Source organism: Rutidosis leptorrhynchoides, chromosome 10 (assembly GCF_046630445.1).
Source record: "Rutidosis leptorrhynchoides isolate AG116_Rl617_1_P2 chromosome 10, CSIRO_AGI_Rlap_v1, whole genome shotgun sequence".
NCBI lineage: Eukaryota > Viridiplantae > Streptophyta > Magnoliopsida > Asterales > Asteraceae > Rutidosis > Rutidosis leptorrhynchoides.
The window spans coordinates 103368646-103381368 of NC_092342.1; the positions used below are offsets into that span (position 1 = coordinate 103368646).

Here is a 12723-nt window from a genome sequence, read left to right on the forward strand (position 1 = left end):
AACAACCAAATACAAATTCATCGATTCAGCAAACACAGTTAATTCAAATAGCTTTGGACTATCCAAACTTCATCGATTGAATCAACCGTTAAAAAAAAATTGAATGAAAAAAACCAAATACAAATTCAATCAAACCGTAAACATAATAAATACTCGTAAAAGAAACTAATTAATTCACAAATAAAAAAAATTATCCACATATCAAAAACCGAGTTCATACACATCATATGCAAATTCGGAAGTATGCAATTATAACGATTCATCATATCGATTCAACAAAACCCAGTTCATACACATCGATGGTATGCAAATTCAAACACGTCAATTAATGGATAATCGTAACCAATTGGCTCCGACGTCACCGACGTTTCAGATCTACAATAACAAAGCTAAATCCATGAAGTTATTATTATTGAAACCCATGATCGAATTTGGAATATGAGTTGAGTGTTTAATTCAAATGTGTGTCGCTATTTTCAAACTTAAATATTTGATTTTGATTATGTTGCTTTGATTTGATGATCTACACTGCTTTTATCTTTAAAAGAGCAAAAGAAATAGTTGATGAATATAAAACAAAAGTTACAGGTGATGTTTTTAAAAAGGAGAATTGAAGAAGAATTAAAGGGAAAAGAAATGGGTGGAGAAAATCTTCAAAATTAAGGAAGAAGATGAATTTGGGGTATGGGGATGAGTAAGGTTAGATTTTGACAATTTTACCCTCACATGCCTAGCATGTGATGAGATTTGACGGAAAAACTAACGTCTGTTATAGAAGTGGACTCCCCGTGAAACGAATGCAAACCACAGTGACCCCTCAAGTCAAAAAAATTCTTTTGGACTCCGGTTGTATTTTTGAACATACCACAGGGACCCCCGTGAAACGATTGCTCCCTAAAAAGTTCCGACAGAGTATTCGGCGAGTAGCGATTTTTGTAACCTTGGTACCCTATTCTTTAACAACGATCGATCTAGCGATTATTGAGGCAGAAACTGTGTATTTGGTGTTGGCAATGTCTATAGACCACCTATACTTCTGTTTATATTCGATAAATGCGTTGATGGGGTCGTTTAAAAAAAACTATCTCGTCTAGTTCGAAGAAGATTGACTCGTAACACTTATGCAAATATCATGAAGATATCACGAGGATGTTACGAACAATACAGTACCACAATCCAAATCATTGTATTTATTCATTTTACAAATTTGCTGACACTAATGACCAATTACACCATCCTCAGCATTTTCATCACCAAAATAAACAAGTATGGCTTTCAAGATTAATCTGTTGGTTGTTAGAAGGCAAAAGATAAACTGGTCTAGCCATCCAGACTGCCCAACCTAAACAGGTTATTGATTAGCTGTAAAGATATGAAAATTAATGCATTATATTATAGTCCATAAATTATTATCCTAATGTGTTAAAACAGTATTAGTAATACATTTAAAACATATATCGACGGTTATTTGAAATGCATTTATAATTATAAGTAACACATTAAAAACATAGATTGAGGGTTATTGAAATGCATTTAATTTACTTTAAAGTAATTCACAAAATCAGATATCCTAGTTAATGTGTATATGTAACTTTTGGCTATAAATAAAATTCACACATTCTTCATCCATTGTGATCTAGGACAACTGATCATCGAGAAAGAGAAGAAGATACATCAATGCTAAGTTGTGAACGAAACTGAAAAAGATTTTAGCCTTGTGGCGAAGCTATATAAATCTAAAAATATCCAGAGGTAATTCACAAATCTGCCTTTTGTTCGCATAGTTGGTCAAGCATACATTCACATCTTTTTCTTGTTTTCTTTCAGATTTGTGCATTCAACTTAATTATGTGCCACATGTTTACACTTATTACTAGTGTTATGATTTCTAAATATTGACATTGTTGTTAAACAAATAATTAGACAACGAAGATTAATAACAATCATTGACCCACTACTATTTTTACAATAAAAAAGATGGATAGTTTAGACATGAAACGTCCGGAAGCCCGAAGGTAAACATGACAATGTAATGTAATTATACATCATTTGTTTGTAATTATTTTCTATACTTTTTGGATTATGACATAATAATAACTACAATCATAAACTTCATATATATTCCATTGCTTTCATGCATCAAAATAAAAATTATGTCACTTATTGAAGTCAAAAAGTTTATCAGAGACAAACCAATTTTTTTTTCCAACAATAAGAGATACTGCTCACTTGTTAGTGTGTGTAAATATATTTTACACACCAACCAGACATGTGAGCGTTATCCATAATTGTTGGACCTTTTTCTTTATAAACTATCAACTTTTGGAGTTCTATTAGCCCGAGTTTCTTTTTTGATGGTTCATGCATATAGAACTACATGTATGTATATAAAAACACGAGTTTCTTTTTCGGGTTGATGATTGTTGTTAAGTAGGACCATCCTGTTAAATTTTAAGGGATTCCACACTTAGCACACCCCAAAATCCGGCCTTATTTTTAAGCCATGTTGTCTAATTATCTCTTGAAGAACAAATGAATACTTAGAGATGGTAACAATAAATGTAAATATGCATTACATGATTATGTTTTATGCAAGATTTTGATGGAAAATAAGACAAATGGTGGAGTGATGTATGTGAACAAAAGTTGGATATACAAAAGTTGGATATACGAGTTAGCTTTTGGATGTTTTTAGAAATATATAAATACAAAACGGTAAAATCTTTTTCAATTTCGCTCACAACTTGTGCATTGGTGTATCTTTTTCTCTTTCTTGATGTTCCATCGTCATCATGTTTGATTGCTTAAATACATGATATGGAATAGCAGGATAATTAAAATATATAAGATCAATCTAAACTAGATATTAATGAGATGAGCCAATACAAAGGTTGCGAAAATAGAGATTAACCATCAATTCAACGATTAATGCATTTATGAGAGGGTTTCGATGCGATTAATTAAGATCGGTCAAAGATGGGTCAATGCACTCAATAAGTCAGATTTACTTGGATCGTCACTAGGGGCGGATCCACCTAAGAGCAACCGGAGTCAGGTGCCCCCAGTGGTTTAGTTTTCAATTTAAATATTTGTATGTAATCTTATGCATTTATATGGAGTAAAAAAAAAAAGGTGGTAATATAGGTTGAAGATTTGAAGAGGGAGTAGTGCAGAACGTGTGGGGAGTTAGGGATGGAAGATAAATGAAGATATGATGATGGGTCTCATCTACTTTGTCATTATTTTTAATTTAATTTCTACCGGGAGTGTTTTAGGTTAATTTGAACTTTTATTTATTTGATTACCCGACCCACCCATTTTACCACCTTTAATATTGCAGGAAGAATAAAGGCAATGAAAGAATAATTACATTTACATTCTCTCCACCTTTGCGAATAAAGGTTTCATATTATTAATTATGGGGAAAAATACTAATCTACTATGTAAAACCATATTTCACCCGCAACTGATGCAGGCTTGCTTGGCAGGTTAATCGATATTTCGCAATTTAAAATCTAAAGTATTTATGTATATAATGGCTAACCTACTACTCTTATAACTAATATATGATATCATTTGGACGAGTAACTTCATCATCAAGATCTTTACAAATAAAACTGTAGCAACATATATGCTCACTTAATCAAACTCCATCTTGATATATTCATACCTCTGTTGTCGTTTGTAGCCTTGTAATATCTGGATATTTCTATGTAACAATCCAGATAACACAATTGCAGTTATTGCAGTATAATGTATCCACAAAATCACATAATTATTACATTACTCAAATAAAGTATAACTACAATAATTTCCAAAAGACAAAATTAGTAAAATTATGAATTCATCACTTAGAAAGTTGGAAGGAAAACTAGTAAACCTATGAATCCTCAAACTAATTTCCTTATGTTGTTCTTATCCAACTGCTGCCTGGAAGTTTTTTCAGTTTCTTTTTCTTCATCGCTCGTTTAACCTTCGCAGCACATCCCCAGCTACCCGTATCTGCATACAAACCCGACAACAATAAACTACTGCCTGCACTCTCAGGCTCCAGCTCAGCAACATGCTTAGCCGCCACCTCAGCAAGACCAACATTGCCATGAAGTTTACAACCACCCAACAATGCACCCCAAACATACACATCAGGCTCAATATGCATCTCATTAATCATCTCATGGGCCTCAACCAATTTCCCTTCTTGGCCCAGCAAATGCACCATACATGCGTAATGCTCTAATCTTGGTTCAATCTTGTAATCCTCTTGCATAACAACATTAAAAATGTGTTTACCAAGATTAAGCATCCCAGATTGGCTACACGCGGTTAAAACTGCAGTAAAAGTTAAATGATCAAGGTCAATTTTTTCATCAACCATTTGATTGAATAGCTTAATCGCTTCACTAAAATACCCGTTATTTGCAAATCCAAATATCATCGAGTTCCAAGTGATTGTGTTTCTTTCAGGCGTGTTGTTGAAAAGCGTACTGGCTTCGTTTATGAAGCCACATTTAGCGTACATGTCTATAAGCGAACTACGAACAAAAACATCCTTTTCAACTCCAATAACCAATGTATACCCATGAATCTGTTTCCCACGCGCCGAATCTGTTTCCATTGCACAAGCAGACATAAGCGTACTAATTGTAGCTGAAGTAGGTTTAATCCCTGTAGCCAACATTTTCTTAAACCTATCAGAAGCTTCACGAAACCGAAAATTGCGAACGAATCCAGATATTACTGAAGTCCAAGAAACGACATCAGGAACGACCCCATCATCTTGCATCAATTTGAAAAGCTTACAGACAGTTGAATCATCGTTAGCTTGTGAATAAGCGGCGATTAATGTATTCCATGTCACCAAGTTCGGATAAATTCCCATGGATCGTGTTTTTTCAACCAAAACTAATGCCGCGTTCATGTACCCATGTTGAACATAGCCTGCAACCATAGTATTCATAGCAACCAAATCCACTTCCACCATCGAATCAAACACTCTTCTCGCGTTACCAATTCTCCCACATCTCGAGTACATATCAATCAACGCACTGCAAACAAACACATCACACTCAAATTCTTGTTTCAAAACAACACCATGTAAAACCTCTCCCATTTTTCGATCCAACAAATGCCCACATGCTTTCAAAACACTCGGTAAAACAAACTTATTGGGTTCCAATCTTTGTCTTAGCATCTCACAAAACACAGCCATGGTCTCATGGTGGAACCCGTGACGTGCATACGCACCTACCAGAACAATCCAACGACGAGCGGTTCGTTTAGGAATTTCATCGAACAGTTTGCGTGCATCAGGTATTTGTCGGCATTGGGTGTAGAAAGCTATGAGCTTTGAGGCAATGTAGGTGGAACGAGCTAACCCATTGATGATTAAGTGAGCATGTAGCCGTTTGCCTGATTGTAGTGATTGATTTCGAGCGTGGGTTTGGATGATGTTTGCGTACACATCGGAAGCTGATTGAGAAGAATGAAAGCAGTGCATAGGAAATATAAAGCCCAGTGTTCATTTCAGTAGGAAAAGGGTTGGTTAATTAGTTGAAATAAGTGGTTTCATTGTTTGCTTGATGATATCTTATTTTGGCTTTCGAAATGAAAGAAGGTGAAATATCACTGGAACAATTATTTTAGTGCAACTAATTATCGATAAAATATAAACCGATTTTATTGAGTCTTATATGTAAGAGCGATGATATTTTCTAAATAAACTCATCATTATTTATTACATATATATAAATATAAATATAAATATTTAGACGCAAAGAGGACGACTCTTATGAGCATTCACTGTGATAGGGTGTTGTCCTAAAATTATTGAAGTTTAAACTATGAATGGGCTAATCAACCTTGAAATATCTATTTTGGTTTTATTTACTAGAGGATCATGTCATATGTTCAATATTGCTTGCAACATATTATGAACAAAAAGATTTATTTATTCATTGGATTACACGCGAGCTATATAAAATTGAATCTTAAGTTTTCTTCGCTACTATACTGAATCATTTATATAACATTATTATTTTTATCATATATGTGAATAATTGTACCCCTATGATTTGCACGCATAAAAAAGCTTCTACATAACGAAAGAGACACTTAAAAGGCATAAAAAACGACGGTGAAAACATTTTATGAATAAATATGTTCAACGTTTTCTGACAAGAAACATACTCTAAATAACAATTCATGCCGACCAACATTTTGTGCAAGCCCTGAAGGCTACCTTTTATACTTAAGTTTACTTCTGTTTTTGTTATAGCATGTCACTTTTAGCGAGCCGTTTGGTGTTAAAATACAATGCAAATTTAGAATAATATGGAATTAGTAAATGTATATGGGTAAAATGTCTAGATATTAATATGTATAAGAAAATATCTAGATATTAGAATATGAGAGAAAAATCTAGAAATAGAAATGTAAAAGAAAAATCTAGATATTTGTAGGTTGTAGAAATATCTAGATATTTATATATCCATGGAAATATCTAGGTTCTAGAATGTTCCATGGAGTAGTATAAATATGGGAGGAGATTTCATTTGTGGTGTGTGAAGTTGTGAGAGTGAAATAAGAAGTGAGTTGTGAAGAAGAGAAGAAGAGTGTGAGTTAGCGAAAGTAGAGAAGATAAAGTTTGTAAGTAATATTGTAATTGTAATTTAATACAAGTGGTTTTGTTAAGTTTCCCGATCAAGCCTTAGTTTGTGTTTAAGTTCTTAGTGCACTTTTGTTGTTCTTATTATATGGTCGGCTCTGCCGCCTAAGTAATACATGGTCGGTTATACCGCCTAAAGATATATGGTCGACACTGTCGCCTAAGTACATTGTGCACTAAGGATTTATAAAATTAAAGGCTAACCAACGTCAAAGTGTTGGTGTAGTGAGTCTAGTATATTCTAGGTCCTCTATAGTGGGTGTGTAGGTTGGGTGTATCGGTTTAAATGTTCCTTCATTTATTAACGAAGGTTTCATAATTTTAATGGTAATCGATATTTTTAGCAAAAAAAAAACAAAAATACAAACACCATTAACTTTTTTTTTAACAGCAATTGGGATCACCCGAGAGGGACTAAACCACCCGTTATGATCATCTCCCGTTTTGACTATGCCGATGCAGCGATAATAACCCGACTCAATCGCTATCTGAGAGGAAACCTTGAAGCCTAACTAAAACCACCGTCAAGTAAAAAAACCCCTCTTTACCCCCCAAACCATACGAAAAAGGTGTCATGCGTCAGGGATGAAGTTGACCTGTGTTATCTGCTCAATTAACCCACACCATATAACCATTGTACACGTTTACACCACCATCCCTACACTCACAACACAAACCCCTGAAATTTGGCGTGTAATCTATACAAGGTTATGACTTGATGAATATGAATGTATCTTTATCCCCAAATCTGAAACCCTTAAACTTGAATTCTTCCTATATCCCTTCCTTTATACAAAATCAACCATCTTTTTCGATACCCATTTGCAGATTTGGGTTATATAGCAATCATCTCAATTCTAGTTCCATAAATTTTCAACCTTTTTTCACACCCAGCTACAGATATTTAATTAGAATAAAAAGAAGAAATTACAATATTACCATTGTGAGAGCTAGTGGTAGTAAAGAGTCACCTTATGAAGTATTGGGAGTTTCATCATCTGCTACTCCTGCTGAAATCAAAAGGGCTTACAGAAAACTTGCTTTAAAGTATCACCCTGATGTTAATAAAGAGGTATATATTGTTGTTTTTCATTAAAAAATGTTGATTTTGAATTGGTGGTGCATATGCTTTATTTGTTTTTACTAGATTATCATTAGCTGTGAGTAAAGGTTTTGCACTTTTGCCTAATGCTTTTTTGTAATTTTGCTTTAATGCCATGATTGTATATTACTATAAGGATTAAGGGCTAAGTGCACATACATGTAACCAGCTTATCCTGAATATTTGTTGTGTGTAATGTGCTTTCAAATGATTTTTGTGTGATCAAAATTTTCAATTGTTGTTATTGTATGTATATCAGTGTCTACAACTTGTGATCTGACGATATGGCACTGGTTAACAAGTATTCGCGATAAGTTAGATACATTTCGATGCACTAAGCTGTTAGACTAAAACTAAGCGATGAAATGTAAATAGTTAATGGAATTTGTTGAACATTGTATCCAAAGGAGAACACATAATGCCTTTTTATCTTATATTAAGTTGTGTTTGTACATATGTATTGAACATATTCAGGATATTTGCAGCTAAAAAGATACATTAAATCTAGAATTATATAAGTGCATAGTGTGGATAAGCTGAATATAGAGGAGATGACTAGGGCTTTGACTTTTTTGGTTTGACAAATATTTGAAATCTTGATATTCAGGCTAATGCACAAGAGAAATTTTTGAGGATAAAACATGCATACAATACAGTGATGAACTCAGATTCAAGGAAGAAGTATGACTCTGGAAACCGTACATATGAAGCGTCTAATTACAAGCGTACTGAAGATGAAGAGTTTTATGGTTTTGGTAAATTTGTTTTCACTTTGAAAAGTTTATTGTTTTCGTATTTGCTTTCTTTTATAATTGACCACTAAAGCAACAAGTATAGTTACTCATTTTTTACCAAATAACGTTTGTTTCTTTTTTCTTTTTTATGCATTTGGTATATTTAATATGTCATATGTCATACCCATTATTGGCTTGCTTCAATCAGATAATGCATGTGCACAACATAGTTTATCATATCGAAATGCCTTTGCTTGATATTAAATGCTCTAGAAACTGATATAAAACGAGCGGGGCCTTAATCTTTGAGATGATCAAGCTTCAATATACTATCCTCATACATTAACCCGTTTAAACTGCAGGTAATTTTATGAGGGATGTTCAGATATCATTAGGTAGACAAATCCTTCACGAACATGGCAAAAGTTACCATTTTGGGCAAAGCTCGCTATCTTTAAGATAAAATCTAGGTTTATTTTGTTCTTGAAATCTCGATTTGCTTGTTTTAGGGGACTTCCTTAAAGATCTGCAAGAAGAATTTAAGAACTGGGAAGCGGCTACACCTTCACAAACAAAACCAAAGAGCTTGTGGGAGGAACTATCAGTAAGAAAATTTTATACATTTGTTTTCATTTATTTTTCAATAATTAATGTGTTAAATGTGGTAGTAACAAAATAATCTTACTTTTTCATTGAATTTTGTTAGGAGGTTTTTGTACATTCTAATACACTTCAGATGACCTTTAGCTCTTAACATTTTCAACCCATTTAACTTATCTCCTTTTTAGTTGAATCATGTACCTTAACTCATTTGACCCGTAGGAAATGAAACATAACCCAAATCAACTCATTAAGTAAATAAGTTAAAATTGTTACCTCTAGGTTAATGAACAATATTCATTTTTTGTTCCATTTGATAGGAAATTGGGGAAGAATTTGTCGAGTTTCTTGAAAAGGAGCTGAACATCACGGATACCGAAGATGAAACAACGAGAAGATACAAAGAACCTACAACTTCCAGTAATGGTAGACCTGCAAATGGTGCTAAAAGTGAAGGTAATAAGGGAAGCAGTATTGAAGACAACATAGATGAAATTGAAGCTGCACTTGCTCAATTAAAAAAGGAATTAGGGTTATGATTTTTTATTCAAAAAGTAGCACTTATATGAATGTTGTAAGTTCTTTGATTGTGTTCTATGGATCTGCAAATGCAGGTGAAGTTTCAAAAAGTTATATGAAAAGTTACAAGTATCTGAGTTCTATAATTTTACTTAAAGTTTCACTTGGCTGTAATACAAATACATTTGAAATGTGGTAAGTTTTGGAGCAAATAATGTAACTTGTTACAGAAAAATGGTAACAACAAGAAGATGAGTAATACATTTTCTTTGTTATGATTATGGGCTGCTTGCAGGGGCGATCTTAAGTGGGGACATGGGGGCGCCGCCCCCAGTCGATTTTGAAATTTTAGTGGAAAATTTTTGGATTTTTCGACTATGCCTCGGATGGATTTTTTTTTTCCCCAAAACATATATATTTTGCCCCAAAACCTTCAAATTTTCCTCAAAAATCTACAAATTTTGCCTAAATACCTCCATCTTTTGCCCCAAAAAGTTTCTACGGTTTTAAAAAAAAATTCACCCCAGTGAAAAAAAATCTTGGTTCCGCCACTGGCTACTTGTATTGACACAACAGCTGAAAAAATGTTACTGTAGTTTACAATTTATCATCATCATCATCATCTAAGTTGTAATGAAAGGCTGTGAAACTTCTTATTTATGAGAAACAAAAGAAACATTTATGTAGGATTAGGTCGTGAGTTTCAAGTGGGCTGTGAGTTGGGTCGAAAGTTGGGCCTGCAACTGCAGGATTATTTTGAAGATTACTCTTGGGCCGTTATCTTAAAGAACAAGAAAGAATTTGGTTAGCCGTGTTTGTTAAAGGCATCCAAATCTTATCCTAATTCAGTTTCCTATTTTCTAGCTTTGTCTTTGGTATTTATATTACGTATTTTGTTTAGAAAAAAAACTCAGCTTTGTTTTGATTATTATCGTGGAATAAAATAAACCCATTAGAGGTTTTGTGTGAAATCTTGATTTCGTGTTTCATTCTTCTTGTTTGGCCACAATGTGGACATTATTTGGTATCCAGAGCACAGGTTTTCTGGCCAAACGATGTATCACAATGCTGACATAAGGAATTACGCTCGCAGAACCGCCGAAAGAGGTTGATAGTGCTCTAAATGAACATATATTTAGTATCAATATCCTTTCAATATGTAAAACTTTTAGTTGCAATTGTTCTATTTTTATGTAATATTCGTTTAAATAAATAAGTGCGAAGACAAAAGAAGAAAACGACGATTTGAAGACGCAAATGACCAAAAAGCTCAAATGTACAAGATATAATTCAAATGATTCAATTTATTGATGAGAAACGTCCAAAAATGACAAGAGTACAAGTCGCGAAACGCAAAGTACAAGATATCTACACGTACGAAAGGACGTTCGAAAATACGAAACCTAGGCATAAACCGAGCATCAACGCACGAGGCAACGGAGCTAAAATTACAAGTCTACTATGCACATGAATATAATATAATATATATATATATAATTATATAAAATTATATATATTATATTATATTATTAAATAAAACGTCGGCAAACTAGAAAACAAACTGATGGGAGCATGCCAGACTGGCCATGCGAACGCATGGGAATAACACTGAGAAGCCATGCGATCGCATGGCCCTCAGGATCAGGTCAGGTCTATAAAAGCCAGCGAATTCTGCTCGAATGATACACACTCTTTTCATTCCTTCTTCTGTAAACATAAATATATTTATATTATAATTTTAATATAAGTTAATTTTAATAATAAAGTTATGGTTTAGTTGGGTTATTGTAAGAAATGTTTTACGGGTTTTAAGTCGAAACTATGTCCGGGTAACGCTACGCGATAAATAATCACTGTAAGCTATGTTCTTCCTTTTTAAATTAATGTCTCGTAACTAAGTTATTATTATGCTTATTTGAGCCGAATTAATTGTGATGTTGGGCCAAATATTAAGATGGGGTTATTGGATTTTGTACCATAATTCGGGTTTGGACAAAAGACCGACACTTGTGGACATTGGACCATGACTATTAATAGATGGGGGGTATTGTCTAATTGAGCGACAACTCATTGGAATCTATCGAACCTATCTTCAAATTAATTAACTTAATAATTATTAAATGATTATGAATGTCCTATTTAGTGACGTTTATGCGACATCTTTACAATCATTTAATTAATTATTCGGGTTGGGTAATTGATTATTCAAACTGGCCAAGTGGATAAATTAATATTCATATCTCATTAAAACAGAGGTGGATTACATACAAGGATAATTGGTGTAATTGTTAACAAAGTATTAAAACCTTGGATTACACGCAGTCGATAACCTGGTGTAATTATTAACAAAGTATTAAAACCTTGTTACAGTTCGAATCCCTAATTAGTTGGAATATTTGACTTCGGAAATAAGGTTAATTTGACGAGTATTTTATAATTATGACCGATGGACTATTATGGACAAAAACCAAATAGGTATCAAATAATCCAGGACAAAGGACAATTATACCATGGTAATAAATTAAAATCAAAACGTCAAACATCATGATTACGGAAGTTTAAATAAGCATAATACTTTTATTTCATATTTCATCGTACCTTTATTTACTGTCATTTTAATTACTGCAATTTACTTTATCGCAATTTAAATTCTGTCATTTATATTATCGTTATTTATCTTTACGCTTAAAATTAAAAATCGACAAACCAGTCATTAAACGGTAAAACCACCCTTTTATATATTATTATTACTATATATAATTATAATTATATATATTTTATATAAATATAGTTTTATAAAAATATAGTACGTAATCACTAGCTCCCTGTGGAACGAACCGGACTTACTAAAAACTACACTAATCTACGATTAGGTACACTGCCTATAGTGTTGTAGCAAGGTTTAGGTATATCCCATAAATAAATAAATATAACTTGTGTAATTTCGTCGTATTTCGTAATAAACAATAATAGTATTTCGTATACACCGCTGCACACATCAAGTTTTTGGCGCCGCTGCCGGGGAACGGCGAAACGCTATATTTTTACGCTATATTTCTTATCTTTAAATATTTTGTATTTATATAAAAACGTAAAAAATAAAA

General features: G+C 33.1%; 2 protein-coding genes across 3 annotated transcripts; one reads left to right on the plus strand and one right to left on the minus strand.

The window, feature by feature from the left end:
* Positions 1-3765: 3765 nt before the first annotated feature.
* LOC139873161 (pentatricopeptide repeat-containing protein At5g59600) lies at positions 3766-5703 on the minus strand. Its single transcript, XM_071861093.1, has one exon. The coding sequence runs from the start codon at positions 5495-5497 to the stop codon at positions 3905-3907; it is 1593 nt and encodes a 530-aa protein (XP_071717194.1). The 5' UTR covers positions 5498-5703; the 3' UTR covers positions 3766-3904.
* Positions 5704-7270: 1567 nt separating this feature from the next.
* LOC139872689 (uncharacterized) lies at positions 7271-9765 on the plus strand. Of its 2 annotated transcripts, XM_071860617.1 has the most exons (5): positions 7271-7736; positions 8374-8521; positions 8863-8925; positions 9010-9104; positions 9421-9765. In XM_071860617.1, the coding sequence occupies exons 1-5, from the start codon at positions 7383-7385 to the stop codon at positions 9637-9639; spliced, it is 879 nt and encodes a 292-aa protein (XP_071716718.1). In that variant the 5' UTR covers positions 7271-7382; the 3' UTR covers positions 9640-9765. The 2 variants fall into 2 exon arrangements, with proteins under 2 accessions (XP_071716718.1, XP_071716719.1); XM_071860618.1 differs by lacking the exon at positions 8863-8925 and having other exon boundaries at positions 7275-7736.
* The last annotated feature ends 2958 nt before the right edge of the window (positions 9766-12723 follow it).

Excerpts from the sequence above, each read along its gene's own strand:
- LOC139873161 (XM_071861093.1), bottom strand. The coding sequence starts at position 5,497 with ATGCACTGCTTTCATTCTTCTCAATCAGCTTCCGATGTGTACGCAAAC.
- LOC139872689 (XM_071860617.1), top strand. The coding sequence starts at position 7,383 with ATGAATATGAATGTATCTTTATCCCCAAATCTGAAACCCTTAAACTTG. Across the intron at positions 8,522-8,862 it reads TGAAGAGTTTTATGGTTTTG|GTAATTTTATGAGGGATGTT; the intron begins GTAAATTTGTTT and ends TTTAAACTGCAG. Across the intron at positions 8,926-9,009 it reads CCTTCACGAACATGGCAAAA|GGGACTTCCTTAAAGATCTG; the intron begins GTTACCATTTTG and ends TGCTTGTTTTAG.